The sequence below is a fragment of the Amblyomma mixtum genome, chromosome 7 (assembly GCF_055824585.1).
Source record: "Amblyomma mixtum isolate Tamu chromosome 7, ASM5582458v1, whole genome shotgun sequence".
Classification (NCBI taxonomy): Eukaryota; Metazoa; Arthropoda; class Arachnida; order Ixodida; family Ixodidae; genus Amblyomma; species Amblyomma mixtum.
Genome location: NC_143018.1, coordinates 28,249,658 through 28,267,762, shown reverse-complemented (window position 1 = coordinate 28,267,762; position 18,105 = coordinate 28,249,658). Strand labels below are relative to the sequence as shown.

The window sequence follows — 18,105 nt, the reverse complement described above, 5'->3', positions numbered from 1 at the left end:
CTCCAATTGCTTGCGGCAGTGGCACTAGATGTAAAAGAAAAATACCACGAATAGAATCGCTTTTTGTCAATGGTATGTGTAAGTTTAAATAAGGAACAGTGTCTTGCAAGAGCCTTTCGGCAAGGAATTCAGTAATCACTGTATCTCCGTCCAAAAGAAGCGGACAGACAAGTTATCGACTACAGATGGAGATGGACTACCAACTAGACCTTTCCCAAACCTTAGTGCACGTTTGGTACCGCCTTTTCTAAATTTCTTTTTATTCAGCCACAAAACTCTGCCACTTGTGTAGCCCCAACAGTCACCTCTTTTCCAGACTCCGAGCCTGCGGCATAGAGAACGCAGCAGCTGGGACCTCTAGTTTCATCGCCCAGCAATTTGACCTGCTCGTAGATGCGCTGGGCTCCCTTCCAGGTGGACGCCAGTACCAGGACCAAGGGCTGCGATGCAAGCAATGCACCCATGTTCAGCACGCACATAGCATTCGTCAAGCAACACAGCAACATCAGGCACAAATTTAATGCTAAACTTGACACCTGGGCCAATCACTGAGCCACTGTGAATGAGAAGTTATCGGCACGAGAGTGAAACACCAGAAGTGGCAATGCATGGTATGGCGTTCTGTAAATAGGCAAATTAGAAAGACGTTAACTGTTACGATGCAACGGACTCATCCATGAGCACCCTCTCAATGGTACCATAGTGCACAGGGAGGAAGCAGGAAAGGAAAAAAGCAATAAATGCTCCCCACACCTCTTAGTGAAGCAAAGGAGCCAGTTGTTCTGCGCCAACAATGTGCACTATTCGTTGTGGGAGCCTCTTCACAAGTTCTTGCTTAGAGCATGCTGATGACCCATTTCAGCTTCAGTCTCAAGACTCAGCCATTAAGCCCCATAACATTAATGTTTTTCAAATACATACTTTTTGCTTTTGGGAGAGCATAGCGCGCATGAGTACGGGTTACAAAACATCTTGCAATCTTCAGGAGCCTCAAAAGTGTTACTATTCGTGCACTTTCAATGCAATCTAAAGCCGAAAATCTTTCCCAGCCCAAATGGTTTATAGAACAATTTCCAGCTGGTTCCAGTTAGAACCAACTGGGTTCCAATTGGTTCCAACTGGAACCAACTGGAAATTGTTTCATAAACCAGTTGAGCTGGGAAAGATTTTCACCTGGGGCATGTTCTTCCACTCTGGTTTGTGTGTGGATGAGCCACATCAAGGAACATAACCTCATCAGCCAAATCACCCCGCAGAACTCTAGATTTGAGCACTGTTCAGACAAACCCGTTGTACTCACTCCGACGCCTGCACGCAGATTCGGGTAGTACATGGAATCAGTCAGTACTTGCGACATCAGTGGTATGAGGTAGGCCAGTGTCTTGCCCGAGTGTGGAGGAGCCACAGCAAACACATCGCGGCCAAATGATACGGTCGGCCAGACCACCGACTGTATACAGGAGGGACCCCGGAACCCCAGGGAGCGCAAGCGCTAGAGAAAGAAAAAGAAAAAGGAAGAGAGAGATCGAACAATGAGTTGGGAAAGTTGTCACAGAACACAAATGTAGATAGCACAGTGAAATAGAAAAAAACAGCTGGTGTACCTCATCACTGAGAGCGAACAGAGTATATATATACAGTCCAAGCACGGCACAATGAATGCCGTGACAACAAAATTTTCGCCACAGCGAAGTATTTCTGATTGCCCACCAGCAAACCATATAAGGCAATGCAGTTATTTCCCCCCACAATGAACAATTTTCGGAGCTACAGCTTTCACGTACTTCAATTAAGTTTTTGCAATAAAGGTATTTTTTTTATTTTTCATCAAGAACTGGCATCATAGGCATTTTCAATGAAGCCGCTGACGTCACGGAAGCCACTCGTTACCTGCGGAATCACAATTAATGCACAGACATGCACGTAATGATGAGATTCGGCACACAACAGCCTACGACCCGCAGCCATTCGTGCTAAGTGGCTTTCGGCCAGGCCGCTTTTTCGCCCGCTTCGCTGGGGAACAGCTGTATGTAGGTCCATTGCAATGCAAATTTAGTGTATTTGCGAAAATAGGTAACAATGTTAGACCTTTTGTGATAGGCAGTGGGCAGTTACAAAGCGCTGTGGCCATGGCTACAGTGCGGAGTGTGTTAGGCCAAGCGACACTGAGCAAGCGGCGCATCGTTGCAGGGATGCACCGCCAGCATGGGTACACTACTCTCACTTTTGCGCGCAGGCGAGCATCACAGTAACAATTTTTTTTTACTTTTCTTTATGATGTATATGCACTGCTGCACAAATGGCAGAGCGAAAGCGGTTCTAGGCGGAGACTCAACAGAATGACACGTCGCCGGCATATTCGTGCCGCACGTACGCCACAAACCACGTTTGAAGAATCACAGCAACTGCATTTCTGCTGTGTCACTCAGAGCACCCATTCAGACAGTGATGTGAGCACAAGTGCGCCTTTTCAACGTCGAAATGCCTACAAGCAGCACACTCTCAGTGCAAATTCTCGCACAACAAAAATGGTGGTTTTATAAAACGTAAGCGGGGAAAAGAAAAGTATTATGCATTTTAGCAGCCAATGTGCCGGGCACTTTTATGACAGAATTATGTCCATTGTTCGAGATTTTTGGAATAACATATGAAATTATGCCACAGCGCTGATTTTGTAACGGCAAAGAGCAAAGGAGACAGAATTTTGATAATTAACATTGTTCATTAACTATCCAGTGCAATCACTCATTGTTCTGGTCTGACTTCCCGACAGCGAAGCTTCGTTTTTGAGAGATTTTTCACAAGACCAGCGAATTTCATTGTAGCAGGATTCGACTAGCTGTACAGACGACGGCTCAAATCAAAATCCAGGAGGTATGAAATTTTTTTTAACTGGAGTTAAAAGCTAAGGGCAGACGCAGGTCTTTAAATGGTAAAAAAACGCGAAAATTTCGATTTTTCAAAAATGGCTTGCACTTTGGGCTCAATGAACTCTGAAGTACTCACATACAAAGTTTCAAGCTCTAATTTGACCTCCATGCTACTAAAGAATTGATATATTTGACAAGTCCGAAGTGCCAAAATGGCGATTTCAGAAAAAATTCCGCAGAACTTCACACCCGTTACTTCCCACAGCCATGTCTCTGATGGCCACCATCTTAGCCTTGTTCCAAAGTTGACCCTCTTCGCTCCCACTATTGTGAAATACTCTCAGAACGTCAGCATTCTGTCATTTTCTGAGGCCTCTACAACGACCACCAACTGCCTGTGCGCACTTCAACTGCAATTTTCTCCACTTCATGTTTTCACATTTTCGCAAACGTGAAACAACTCAGACTGCGTTTCCAGCGTCGTCCTGTCTACTCCTTCCTCTATGAACATGTATTTTCGGCTGGTTTTTCCGCAGTCCTGCTCCAACTGGCCCATCATGCTACGCTTCCTCAACCCTTGTGTTTTATTGAAGCAAACAACGCAATAGTCATTTTTTTCATTGTTCTATCATTCCTATTGATATCCACAAGAGCAACTGTATCAAAAAAATGAGAATTTGGCTGCCAACTCGAAATTTTGAGAAAAATGCTTAAATACGCAATTTTCATAGAATCGTTGGAAACTATAGGGGCCTTAATACTAGACTCCTAGATGAGCTTCTCTGATTGCATTTCCCCTTGATTCACAGAGTGGCATGTTGGCCACGCTGGCTACCTAGCTTTAACTTCACTACCTTAAAGCCCCTTTTAGAGAAACTGATCAACTCCAGGGACATGCCTACTCTGAGCTTCACTGCAAAGTTTGCAGCAAACTTCATAAATAAAGGCTAACATGTGCCACAGGACCATTTCAAAGCTTTTCCAGTTGCTGAGAGCAGGCAACGAACATTCTTTTATCCTCCCTCAGCTTCTTTCCCCCCCCCCAATCATAAAACAATGTGAAACATATCTTTAGCTTTCAACCATAGGTAACATTCATCCCAATAAAGATGATGGGCAATCAAACTGCTTCAGTGAGTTCACTCTCTCCTTTAGGTCCACAGGCTCCTAAAGATTATGTCACGTTGAAATTTCAAGGGTTAAGTCATTTCATTTTTTGTCACGTGCACTAATTCGTCACTCACTTTTTCTCACAATCAGACCTAACCACGCCTCACAAGACTGCTTTAGCCTGGTCCAGAGAGGAAATTAACAGTTATCCAGGTCTTATATGCCCAATCGTACGTACGTATTTCAGAGACTCATCAAACCATGTTTCATCCAGGCATGTTGTTGCAGACCTTGGTGGCCTCGCACCATGGCAGAGGGCTCGCAATTTTGAATTCTGGGTGGGCAGAGAAGGAAGCTTGCAAGAATCCTGCACAGAAACAGTGGTGAAACACAAACAAACAAGCCAGAAGGACAGAATATTCAAAGAAGGTGTAAACAAATTTATATATTGATGCCACAGGGCCTTTCAAAGGCCTTCAAAACAATGGTCTATCTTTCAATAGCAGTTCTTGTAGAGCTGGCTGTAATGACCAATGAGGCAGCATCCCCATATTAGAGGCGCAATAAAGAGGAATCTGAACTCGTCTTTTTGCCACGGGAACTCGATCTAAATGTCCCAAGCATTCTTAGAAACTGCAAAATATTGTCCTGTGCCACTTTCTCTAATTTAAATCAGATTGAATGTCCCGGCTCCCGCCTTTTTTTTTAACTCACCGCTGATGATAGGAGGAGTCAACCAACCTTATGGCCAGTCCCGTGATGGCTTGCCGCTTTTTTTTTCCGTGGGCCTAATTTGCAGCTATGTAGTCTTTGAATGGATTTATTTATTCATGGAAACCTAAAAAACAAAATAAAAGCAAAAGCAAAGCCTCCACGCGACTTACTTAGAGGAACTCCATGCGTTAGTTGACTCCTCCCACCTTCAGGGGTGAGTTAAAAAAAAGACAGAAGCCGGGATGTTTAATTCGATTCAAATTAGCAAAATCGGCCGCACAGGACAACAATTCGAAGTTTCTAAGAATGCTCGGAATGTGTAGGCCGAGTTCCCGTGGTAAACGGACGAGTACAGATTCCTCTTTAGTGCACCTTTACGACAATAGAAAAGTGCATGATGTTATTAAGACTAACTTAAAGGGCTTCTTAACAACATCAGCACATGCTCTCTAATGTAATGTTTTTATAACTCTCTAATGTAACGTTTGTATCAATATGAAGACTTCAAAAATATTCAAGGCGATATGGTAAATGCATCAAGTATTTAACATATAAACATATTTCGAAAGAAAAGTGCTCCCTTATCCCTTATCCCTTAGTGCTTCTAAACTCATTACAAAAGTAGCTGTTAGCAGTCTGCCTGTCTGTCTGTTTGCAGTTATTCACAATGACACAGCTTACAACACCCACAGGTCCTGAAAGTCTGTTACCTGTTATAAAGTTGATGTCAGTCATAAGTGAATATCCCAAACATGTTTGTTTCTGGATATTTGAAAAAATTTGTGTTAATGAACATAGAGAAGGGAATAATTTGAAAGAGGTAAGCAAGAAACAAAGTAATAAAAAAACTATGTTTAACCAAACAATTACTATGATGTCAATGTTCAGCACTAAAATTGACAACGAATTATCATTGAGTTAAAAGCAAACTGTTTCTGAGTGTCAGAATGATCAGTGACACTGGTCAAACAACAAGTGCTTTGTGGAAATATCCCAACTGAAACCTTCTGAAAAGCACTGGCTTCACTGCACAGCAGTGAGACAACTGTCGTGAGTTTGGTATGGTCTGAGAACTCAAGTGTCTCAGCTCAATCCTTAAGTGAATGTTTTTGAGTGACACGCATAAAGGTTCACATTATCGATAGCACGCAAAAAGTTTTGATTTGATTTGAAGGGGTTCCTCGTCTCAAAGTCACTCAGGCTATGAGGGACACAAGTGCTCACAAAGTTAAACTGTCAGCACCAAAAAAAAAAACTAGAGGGGACACTTAAGCTGCACCTTAAGGAAATGATCCAATAGCTTTAATCGGTTAATGCCTGTAAGGGATCGGTAGTGTACGCGGGGTCATTGGAACGCGGCTGGGGACACTCAAAGCGGAGCGTCTCCTTTCTTGGAACGCGGCCGCTCGCGAACGCGCCGGGAAGTACGGGTGTCCACCCGCCCCGTGGAACCGATTCCCGCACGTTCTGGCACGAATGTGTATTTGTGTTTGTTTTTATTTTTATTTTGTGGTGGAGAGAACGTTCTACTCCGCACATGCTGGCACGACCGTGCGTTTGTTTTTCTGGGAAGGGTGTTACCCTACGGTAGTTGGAGGGCTGACCATGCTCTCGATTAGCCAATGATATGAAGAATGTAGAATGATTGGGTGCTACGGAATGTGGGCCGGGCCTTGAGGGCTTTAAAACTGGGCCCCGGAGCCGGAAGCGGGGTTCTGCGCTAAGGTGAGATGCTACGCATCTTCGGCCATGCCGAGTAGGGGCCTCCCCTAGTGTTAGCCAGTTCCACCTTTTTGTTGTTGTGCATCTTTTTGCCGTTTAATCTGTCTCTAGTGCCTGAACTTGTATCTATTGTAAATTGCTGTACATAAACTGTACATAAGTATCCCCTTTTTCATCCCTGCGTGTCAACTCATCACGATACCGTCTCTGACGGGGCACCCCTGGTGCGAAGAAATAATCTTCAGTCTTCAGCTGGAACCAACCGTCTCTGGCGGGGCACCCCTGGTGCAATAAGGAAGATAAAGAACCTGTGAAACTTTACTATGCCCATATATGCAGAATTTGTCACTCTATATTTATACATCTGTAGATCCCTGGTAGTCCTCATACCTCTCCTGGCGTAAAGCTGTACCGGTGAAGTGATGCACCACTGCCCTGCGATGGCAGGTGCTGCCATAAACAGCACCTGCCAGGTTGTGATGACGTCACAGGTTGTGATGATGACGTCACAAGGTCACATGACCTACGTGGCCCACCTGCCACCTAGGTTGCTCCGCTAGGGATTTTTTGTAGATTTTTCGCTGACGGACAACAACGTAAATTTTTCTGCGACATGGGTACTTAACGTTATAGCATTAAAAATGTAAATTTACAATTTACACTTTCTCTGTTACAGAATCAAAATACAAATGATGAAACAACTGCAAGTCAACCTACCGATCCACAACTGCCATGGCTAGGCAGCCGTACTGTGCTGCATTCAGACAGCAAAGGTATGGTTTCGCTGTTTACATCTTCGCAGCTTTTTACAACACTACCACAACAAGGTTAACACCATGCGAAATCAGGGTGACAGATTTACACAATTACAATCTAACGCAGCACTATTTTTGAGCCTCGGAAGCATGAACTTACAAAATTAGCACTGAAATGAGCACCATTCTTGAGCTGCACATAAGGGTCCAAATTGGGCGGCACATCAGAGAAGTTCTGGAAGTCATGGCAGCTGTCAAGAACAAGAAGAGAGAAAGAAAACAGCCATACAAATGAGTCCGAAACTAAGAATAACTGACAAGGGTTTCAAACTCCACAACAGTGCCAGCTCAACAAAATTACAAGCTGCTTGATGGAAGAAGTTAAAACTGCCATCATATTTCCAGTCCCTGTCAACAGGTAGGCTAGGCAGGCCTGCTCTCCAAGGGAGAAGAATAAAGAAAAAAGAACCATTCTCAAGCCTCCAGAGAGCCGAAGAATAAAGAGAAAGAACCATCTAGAAGTCTCCAAGAAACCCAAGTGAAATAGATTAGGACATATACACCATCTCACATGTCGTTTGCAGCACTGTAGATGCTATCACAATCTGAGCCTATCAGAACAGCAAACGCCGAATAAATGTGCTCCTCCATGCCTGTCATTCCACGACTGGTGGTTCCATCAATAGGAAGAAAGTGCACCAGCGTCCAGCTGCTGCAGGCAGTAGACTCAGCCGACTCGGCGGATGCCATGTTTGTGAATAGCATCACAGCACTTCGCAGCAGGCCTCCACAGTGCCGTGCTCATTCGGTCTTTCTCTGCTAGTTTAAACAGTGAACAAAATGTTCACAGTGATTTCCAAAAAAAAAACCCAGAGCTGCATTTTCAGTTACTGCAGTTATTGTCTGAAAACAGTTCAACACTGTTAAAATTTTTTTTTGTGTTCCTGCAGCACAGTGCTGCAAACAATTTGTGAGATGGAGAGCATTCTTGTTGGCCTTTCTATGTTTGTGATCCTATGCATTTTACAGGGCTTTCTACTACATCAGGGTCATTTACCCATGTAGTATCACTGAAAAAATTCAGCCGAGACACTTAGGACTGCTATGTGCAAGAATGCAAAAGTATTAAAGTGCTGAGTCATGCTATATGTTGCAGAATGACTATGACTACGAGGCATGACTAGGCATACTTAGTACAAACTCTGTAAACCTTACATTACATAACTTGTAATGATATGTAGCAGAATGACTATGAGTCATGACTTTCATAGGTCATATTATGTTATGAATCATTATTCATGACTATACATGTTTGTTTACACGTTGTGACGTCATACATGGGAGTTCTGACATCTACCAAATTTCGTGCCACAGACAGTGGTAGGTGGATGCCAGCTTTTTTGCTAATGGGGCATAGAAGGCTGTTATATTAATAAAGTGCTGCCATCAGGTAGCTTTCCTTGTTTCTCTTGCATGAGATCTTTAATAAAAGAAGAGGAGAGTTCGTCAGCAAGCATATCACAAGCAGCAGGATAAGGTTATATTTCCTGGAACACGGGCAGCTTGACTCTCTATGAGCCTTCCACTGTGTCTTCGAACTTCCATGCACACAACCATCCATCCACCAGGATGCAAAATAAGAAAAACAATGCGAGATAGAAAGATGGAATACCTTATCAAAGACAAAAAAAAAAGAGTGATAACTCTGACATAAGATATAGTTCAAGCTTTACCTCCTTTTCAGTGCCCTGAACTGATATCCTCCTGGTAAAGTGTGTTGACAATTTGCCATGAACGTCCCAACCAAGTTACACTGTTCCATGTGGCACACAGAGCTTATAAATAGAGCACAAGTTAAGTTGTACCTCCCTTTACAATAGCAGGTATTTCACACAGTCAGGTAAAGAAGGCGGGCATCAGCTAAGTGCAGAGCAGCCCACAGCATTTGTGTGACCAACTCGAAGTAATTAAGGCTTTCTCGGTTCGTTTAAACTCTCCCAATTTATCAAGTCCAGTTGTACTCCACTGGTTCTACCACACAGTCAATCACAACCAATTGGAAGTATGATTCCCCAATGGGTTCCAACAGACTTCTTTCCAACTGGCAAGTCCGAATGCACTTAACTGGCTTCTCTCCTGACTTGATCATAACCAACCGGAAGTACGGCTCTCCCAATTGGTCCCAACTGGTTTCAGTTCTCTCCAGTTGGATAATCCAGTTGGACTCAGTTGGGCCCCCGCTTGACTCAATCGTAACCAATTGGAAATAAGGCTTTTCCAATTGGTTCCAACTGGTATCAGTTCATTCCTCTTGACAGGACCTGTTAGAATCGTTTTTTGTTTACTGAAAAATGCCCACAATAATTATCAAATACTGCTCAATAATTGTGCAGATATCATTACCAAGCATTTTATTAAAGGTTTTCAATACCACAAAAAAAATGTGCTCTAATGCACAATCTTATAAATACCATATGAAATCTTTATAAAAAATCAAACATTTTTAATAGCTAGTACTAATTAAAATGAGTAGCAAATCACTGAAAAAAGCAACAGTGCATCTTCTTGCAGACTTCGGAAGAATTCCTTTGAGACATCGCTCACAGATTCCAACGCAATCATAATTGGTAAGAAATTGGTTCAGAAACCCCCCCCCCCTCCCCCCCATAGAAAATCGATGAGGACTCTATTCCTCATAGCACAGGACCTTGTCGGCACAAATAATAAAACAACCAAGTAGGCAACAGATGCCAGGCATGGTGCCGACTCACCGAAAGTCTTCCGGTGCTTTGCAAACATTAATAGCTGCAAGGTCTGGCTCTTCATGGGTGAATTTGAGATTCCACTTCGCCTCCTCGGCAGCCAGATCCACATCCTCTTCAACCACATGCCAAGGTGTCACAAAATCTTCATATTCATCCAGTTTGGGTGGTTCTTTGCGGCCTGCTTTTGCAGGAGCCTGCAGAGAACAGAAATAGTACCTCTTGGGTAAGAGGCGTACCACATGTTGCATGTACAATATGTTAAATGATAGGGGGGACGGGTGCAACACCTTCTTGTGAAGTTGAGGTCCAATGTTGCCGCTCATCAACTTGTCGAGAAACCCCAAGAATTCTCATCATCATCATCAGCCTGACTACGCCCACTGCAGGGCAACGGCCTCTCCCATGTCTCTCCAATTAACCCTGTCCTTCCCCAGTTGTGGCCACCGTATCCCCTCAGACTTCTTAATCTCATCCGCCCACCTAACTTTCTGCCGGCCCCTGCTATGCTTGCCTTCTCTTGGAATCCACTCCGTTACCCTTAAGACACTCCGTCAAAAATTTCATTCAGCATTTTTAAAGCCTACTACAAGTTATTAACTATGCAGATATGGACAGATGCTTTTCAGTACATCACGCATTACAGGAGGACATGAAAGGTATAGCATATAATCTGTATACGTCTCAAAAAGTGCAAAGGCATTGGGACCAACTATAATGAAAAAGCAATTTTTCAGCAATTTTAAGCATATGCCTGCTGGGGGAAGATAGAAAACAAAATGCAGTTCAATTTAACCAACTGCAATGCTTGTAAAAAAAAAGCCAAATTGCATATATGCAAACGATTAATCACCTGGTCCTTGGTGCTAGTCAGATTCGAGGCTGCCTTTTCTGCCTGCGGCTTAGTCTTGTACAGAGCCTGCAAAATCGGGAGAGGAAGTTTATTCTCGAAAAGCTTTCCACCAAGATCACATGTGATCCGGGTGCAAAGTATTCCGTACCTGCCCATCTGGTGACCCAGCACCAGTAGCTTTGGCTGTCATTTCAGGATTCACAAGATCCGCTCGCCCACCCCCATTAGATGCCTCTTCTTTGGATGAAGAAGAAGCAGATGAGGCACAGGGAGAGGAGAAGCAGTTTTGCCAGCGCAGCCTACTGCCCGAACTTTTCCTTGGTTGCAGCAGCTCCTTCAGTTTATCTGCCTTGCCGACCACCTGTGACAAACACCTGTCGCTTGCTTCTGCCTGATGGGGAATGAGTTGAGGGCTGTCGCCAGCCACGTGCGATGAGCACCTGTCGCTTGCACCTACCTGCGGTGACATGAGCCCAACATTGTTGCCATCATTTTGGGCGTGATGACACTCCTGTTGCTCTTGTTTCGTGGCAATACATCTTGGCAAAAGCGCCTGGTTCTGTTCACTTCTGGAAGGTGCAGGGACAGTGAGGTGCGGGCTCGAGTTTTGTACCGGTGCAATCATGGTGCCCTTTTCAAGAATCACAATAGCTGCAGTTGAGCCGGACGACGACTGAGTGACCTGGCCACAGATGTTAGCTTCTGGCTCTTCAATGATGTTGATGCCTGCCATGCAAGGCAATGCAACTGGCTCGGATAAGACGGGTAGGGTTTGTAGCACACTGTCAGAGATCGGTTCGGGCAAGGACCCTTGGAATGTGGCAGCGAAGGACGGAGGCATGGCGGTTGGCACTGACACACTTGTGCCATCCACACAACACACTGCTTCATGCTTTCCAGACTCTTTGGATGCAGCGTCTTGCAGAGACAGGGTGTGAGATTCAGATGACCCAACCAAGGGGCTGGTCGATGAGCTTGACTGTTGCGTGGAAGAGCTCAGTGCATCTCCACAAGTGGGTGTTCCCAGTGGTGCTTCTTCCGTAGGACTGTCCAGGTGGCCCTGTTGTTCCACAACTGGTGGGAAAGCTTTGGAGGCCTTGTCAATCATTTCTCTCTTCTGAAGGTCGTGGCACAAGCTGGAGCCCTCGGCACTTGTTTCGACTGATGGGTTTGGCATTGAGAGATGCTCGTCTACGCCAGTTTTATGTTGGCTCTCTTCCTCTTTCAATAGAACAACTAAAGTTGAAGAAAACATACATGAAAAATTAGCGTTCAAAAACTACACCCGCAAACACTCCCAGGCAAAGCTGAATTTTATGCGCTTACATAATAGGAGAGTAACTGGGATTGATCAAGACATGCGCTGGAAAAAAATTGCAATGGCAGTGAGCAAATTCAGAAACTGTAAACTGAAACACTAAAACCTCCATGACTACAAAATACTGTCAGAAACAAAACATGAGTGCTATAAGAAACGTAACGAAGCAGGAAAAGCAATTTTGCCTCATCAAATGCGACCATCTCAAAACTGGCTACGGGCACACACTGACAGCTACATACACACATTTTGTTGTAAAATCAGAGTACAGCAAGGTTAAACAATAGTGTGTTTATACGGTTTCACTAACCATCTTAACGAAAACCTCTCAATGAAACTTTACAATGAGGCCATGATATGGCCAGCAGACAACAACCTGTTCTTGTGAGTTCCTCGATCAGCTGCCATTGCCTCTTTGCCACTGATCAGTTCAGTGCCTCTGCCCCTAATCAGTGCCATCTATGCTGCGAACTGCTGACAGTTGGCTCAACTCCTCATCCCTGCATTTAAACAACACTGCACACAACATCTACAAGAAATTAATGTTTGCTACAACTTGAAGCTAGGTTAAATGAACGAATTTTAAGATGCCAGAGGTAGATGCACACTGTGAGACATGCCAAGCTGGACGTCTCTCATCTAATATCGGCCACTAAAGTCATCGTGATCAATGCAGTCTAAGTGCAGAAGCATTTCCTATTTCATTTCAACTGTGATCACTGCAGTAGGTCAAACAACATAGGATCACACTTTGTTATCCATCACTCTTAACAATGCCCCCTCAGCTCTTCCTTATACTCTCTAAATGAGCACAGCACATGATACTCAAGGATGTAGTGCAGATACCAAACGGTACAGTCCATGAAACAATTAAGCTTAGGATTATTTCAATTTACAGACATGCCTATTTCATTAACAGGTCGCTCAAAAATTTCTATATCCAATCCTGGCTGACAAAAAAACACAATCAGTACTAGCTGTGCCCCAAATGGAGCTATATGCCACTACAGTCAGACCCATTCAATAACATTTCCATTCTTGTACACCACAGCGACTTTGCATGGCTTCTCTTAGTGGGCCAGCAATGCAGCATCTGAACTAGCACCATCGTTAAGAGACCAGGTGCTGCCTGCTTGCAATCAGGCTGCAATAAAGGACTGACTGCCACTGAGTCTCAACACATGTGCAATACCTACCCAAAACTTTTAATCAATTCCTGCAGTCCATCTGAACTGAATTCACATGGTCTGACAGGAAGCTTGATGCGCAGGTTCTCACTTGAATACAGTTAACCGAGACTATTTGGCAATTATACCTTTCTTGACTGGAGAGCAACACGATTAGTAAAAGAATGCTGATAACAACTAACACAAAGTTTTTCAAACCACTCAGACTGCTAGAACAGACTGAGTGGTTTGTGAAATTCGGATCTATCGTCGAAATTTCTGATAATTCTGTGTTTAAATCTGCTTTAACCAACCTGCTGCTGTCATAAACTCGAGAATCCTTAACACTGTCATCCTTTTTTTTCTTTTTATGGTTGTTCCACTTGTTTTATATGCGCGTGTTACTGCCTTTTGAACGTGATTTCTCTTGTTGTTTGTTTTTATTGTATGCTGTTGCTTTTTGTTGTTGTTTTCATTCTGCGATATGCGCTGCTAATTTTTTACTTGTTTTGACGTAACCTGTTTGTTCGTTTTTTTTCTGTGGGCTTCATTTATGTCTAATTATTAAGTGTATTTACAGCTGTATTTTTGTTTCACTTTCGTGTGTAATCCACTCCCCTCTGTAATGCCCTCTGGCCCTGAGGGTAAAGACATAAATAAATAAATAAATAAACAGAATAGAGCAGCCAGTGTTCAATGCAGCGTGGCCTTTGCAGTAGGTTCACGTACCATCGCGGCCTGCTTCAGGATCCAAAATGGCATAATTCCGGTTGACCAGCTCTTCATTCAGGGACACTAAGCTTTTGTTCCATTCAACAAGCAGCCTTCCATAGAGACCGCCAGAAATGTTCTCTCCAAGCACTTCAACCTGCACTGAACTGGCCACTGCAAAAAAAAAAATTCCAGACTTTTGCTGAAGCTTGTCAGCCAAATTTTCCCGTGAGCTAAAGGAAAAGTTAGAAGAAAAAAAATGCCGGCTCTTAGTGAGCCTGCTCAGCTCACAAAATGTCAACAGAGGACATAAATAAAGGACAAGTAGATGGAAAAAAACAATCGTTGACTTAAATGAGAAATCAAACCGTGGTCACCATAATAGTACCCCGTGGGCACCAAGCTGCTCCTGCAGGAAGTGAATAAGTGAATATTGACTAGAATCATGCACACACAAGTTAATGCATTTTTTTTTCGGTTTCCAAGGAGTCATTTACAACCTTTTTACCAACAGCATTCAGTGACCACTAAGAGTATACCTGTGTGTAATACTGCTATTAAGCTGCAATATAAATGCTAGCAGGAGAGAGAAAATGAGCTGGCCATTAAAGGAATAGAGGCACCAAATTTCTGGATGCATGTTTTTTTCTTTGAAATGGTGCGGAAGACAAAAGCATACATGTCACAATGTGGAATTTACCCAAGCCAGCTGAATAATTCAAGAATTTTTTTCTCATACCATTTCGGTTTCAGTTCCAGAGGTTGAACAATGGCTAATGCGCAACAGATAATTTGCAGTAACATGCAAAACTTCCGATATAATCGCTGCTTGTTCCTGTTTCGTGATTTCAACTCTTTGGCAGGCTTGTGTATGAGCTGGGGGGAATTAAAACATGGGGAGCAAAGAACATACTGCAGTTTTTAGCGTGGAAGCACTTCTAGCCAAACTCCTCCGGTTTCAGCTGTGTGTGTCTGTGTGCGTGAAGCCTCTAAGTATGCAGCAAGTGTAACTGGCTCACAAGGGTCAGTGGACACCTCAACTTTGCTGTGAGTAGGCAGTGGCACCCACCTACAAGTTGAGGCAGTTCTTTTCTCAAAATCAGAGGAGTCTCCTTGATTCAGAGGAAAGGAAAGACGCATAACTAGCTGCCTGGTTCAGTGGACACCTAAACCACACTTTGTGGCGTGTCCACCTGTAAAAAACCCCGGTTTTGCACAGTAGTTTGTGCTCAGCAGTGCTAAACCACCAGCTATTTTTGCATGCCACAAATGACCCAAATCATCTGCGACATCATAGCAGTCATTCGCAGCCTTCACTTGGCCACTGAAACCGAAACATCCCGAGAAAGAAAATTCAATTATAAACTAATTACCATTTTTTGGCACAATCCACGTGGTTCACTGGCCACAACTAGTTGCTAGTGCTAAAAAACGCACAAAGGACAGCGATTAGAAACACATAGGACAGATGCTAGTCAGTGAATAAAAAGCACCACCTAGCCCGACTTAATTCATTAATCACGCTCTTTTCTACTACACTAGGGCCCTGTTCTTCCCCACTCTAGCGTCTCTCCTTTGTGTTTCTGCTCTCTGTCCTTAATATGTCACAGTCAGTGAACCAAAAGCACCAACTAGCCTGACTTTATTCTTTAATCCATAATATGCATGTTTAAAAAGTGCTGTGCATTATTATAAAGACAGAACACATGACTAAAATTTGGTGTCTCTACTCCTTTAAGCATTGATGCTAGCAGGGCACTGAAGTGGATAATGACTATAATTGAGTAAAAACAAAATAAAGAGAAAAAAAAAACAAACCTTTAATGCAGGTTTACTATCAGCTACCTTTTAAAAAACGGAAAAACTAGTGTAAGCCTAATTTGCTCTGCGAAACACCCCTATATACAATGTGCCCAAGGAACTCTTAAGCTATTAAATGCACCAGGAAGGAAGAAATGCTTGAATGGGCACTAGTACAGATTCATGATCAATCAACTTACTCTTCAATGTTGAGTTCACATATTCAATGGCAGCAACACTCCACAGGTTGTTGGACTTCCTTGAAACAGAAAGAGACACTAAGATTACTAAGATTACTAAGACAGCATGACTGCAATCACTCCAAGGAGTCTTGCAGAGATACAGCAACTCACATTCCATTCATTCTGCTTTTGTTGCTCTAGTGATCGACAGGCAAGGTGTAAAGCAAGTTTTTAAGAGCTGGCCAAGTTTGTTGCTGCCTGCTGTGATACACTGGATACACTGCACCAATTATAGCTGCCTTTAAGGATTGTTAGTGGCCAATAAATAACACCCAAATAGTAGAAAACCATGAGCCACGTAACTCTTGCTAGTTTAGCCTCTCAGCTAGCATCACTGCTGGCCTTCCAAATGCTGTTGAATGAAGAACTCTGTACAAATCTACTGCTAGTATAAGGATTTAACACGCCACCACGGTGGCTCAGTGGTTATGGTGCTCAGTTGCTGACCCGAAAGATGCGGGTTTCAACCCGGTCACCATGGTCAAATTTCGATGAAGGCGAAATTCCAGAGTCCCATGTACAGTGCGATGTCAGTGCACGTTAAAGAACACCAGGTGGTCAAAATTTCCGAAGCCCGTCACTACGGCGTAGCTCATTGCCTGAGTCGCTTTGGGACGGTCAACCCCCATGCACCAAACCAAACCATAAGGCTTTAACAATTAAAGCACACTTACTGCTTAGTTGCCAAGGCTGCTCGGCCAGCTCTTGGCAACACAGGTGTCAGCCCAAGTAGAGAAAATTCGACGCATTGGAAGGGCACTTTAAGAACCCTTTTACTGGGCACTTTGCGTAGCCTGCCAGAAAAGAGAATAATGAGGGAAAGCAAAATTAGGGGCCAACAATTGTGTTAGTCAGAGGTCGATAAACATAAGCCACATTACTAACAGTGACTTGGGAAGGAAACACTGATTACCATGTCTTAAAATGCAACCATTTATGTGTAACCAAAGTACTAGTGCTAAGAGCATCAATGTGGCTCGTTTTCGCCCTGACTTGAATAGCACAGAGAAGCGACTACACTAGTTGTTAAGATTCTGGGACATCTTCACGCGATATCTCATCCTGCAAAGTTCTCTTACTATTGTCTGATACAAGTTAAGTCTGCAGTGAAGCTCCACCCACATTCAGGACCGCCTGTTAAAACTTTCCTTGTCACATAAACAAGAAGTTAATCGCAAGAAAAAAGAAGCTCCAGAATTTTGATACCTGGCTTGTTTCATAAAATTAACCATTAAAAGTCTCATTTCGCTCACTTTTGTGACTGGCTAGTGCAGTAATACAGTACACCACGGACCGTGGCCCAGTGTTAGGAACTGCTGTTTTTTTTTTTCAAGTTGTATCCTACTATAATCAAAGTTAGCATGTCATGTAAGTTTAAAAGAACTTCTTTGCGGGACTAATTGGTGCATGGTTGTTCGTAAAGACGAGTTGCGCTCTTTCCGTCTTCCTGTGTTTTTCCTGTATCCATCTTTATGTGTGCGCAACTCAACTTTAAGTTTCAAAGAAGGCTTGAATTTTTTTTATTCAGCTATACAAATGTTATCTGCTGTATTTAAATTGTTTTGCCACTCACTTTCCCTTTTGGGGTACTCTACTCTGTTCTGGTGTTACAAGATCCGGTTTTAGTTAAGGCGCACTGTGTTACAAATCTTTTTCACTGCTTTGCTAGCTGCATTGCCTGTACGCTGGATCTGGCATCTTTTTCTCTAATGCACCACTTGCCTAATATATGACTATACTTCCCAAAAGACAGGTTATTGCTCATTTTGTCACTGCTAATTGACAATAAGCTCGGTTCATTCAATTTACCACAGCGTCACAGCTATCATTTTAATCTCTGCAGAGTGAGGCTCTGGTCTGAATGTTACCTAATAGTTCTTAAAACTCAACGAAACACTTTTTCTGGAAAAGCAATAAAAGTTAAATGCAAGCACATGCAAGTTAACATCTTGCATGCAAAACAAAACAAACATGACACAATGATGCCCAAAATGCTTTTTTTATGAATGGCAGTTGAGTGAACTTGAAAGCAAGTCAAGTATGCATGAAAGCATAAGCAAGCAGTGAAACTGTGACAACAAT

At 43.3% G+C, this 18,105-nt stretch overlaps 1 protein-coding gene across 3 annotated transcripts in view; it reads right to left on the bottom strand.

Annotated features, from left to right (window-relative positions):
• The window catches only part of LOC149335454 (uncharacterized), a 61,597-nt gene that overhangs the window by 29,743 nt on the left and 13,749 nt on the right, over positions 1-18,105 (bottom strand). For 2 of the 3 annotated variants that reach the window (XR_016284065.1, XM_089552139.1), the window contains exons 5-14: positions 16,698-16,817; positions 15,982-16,040; positions 14,000-14,155; positions 10,935-12,022; positions 10,787-10,852; positions 9,943-10,130; positions 7,332-7,422; positions 4,219-4,347; positions 1,301-1,492; positions 306-440 (exon numbers count right to left, since the gene is read on the bottom strand). Coding sequence is in view for 2 of the 3 variants with exons in the window: in XM_089552139.1 (XP_089408265.1) it covers positions 306-440; positions 1,301-1,492; positions 4,219-4,347; positions 7,332-7,422; positions 9,943-10,130; positions 10,787-10,852; positions 10,935-12,022; positions 14,000-14,155; positions 15,982-16,040; positions 16,698-16,817 (2,224 nt within the window). In the remaining variant the exon portion in view is untranslated. The remainder of the gene's footprint in view (positions 1-305; positions 441-1,300; positions 1,493-4,218; positions 4,348-7,331; positions 7,423-9,942; positions 10,131-10,786; positions 10,853-10,934; positions 12,023-13,999; positions 14,156-15,981; positions 16,041-16,697; positions 16,818-18,105) is intronic. The other variant, XM_089552141.1, reaches the window with a different exon arrangement.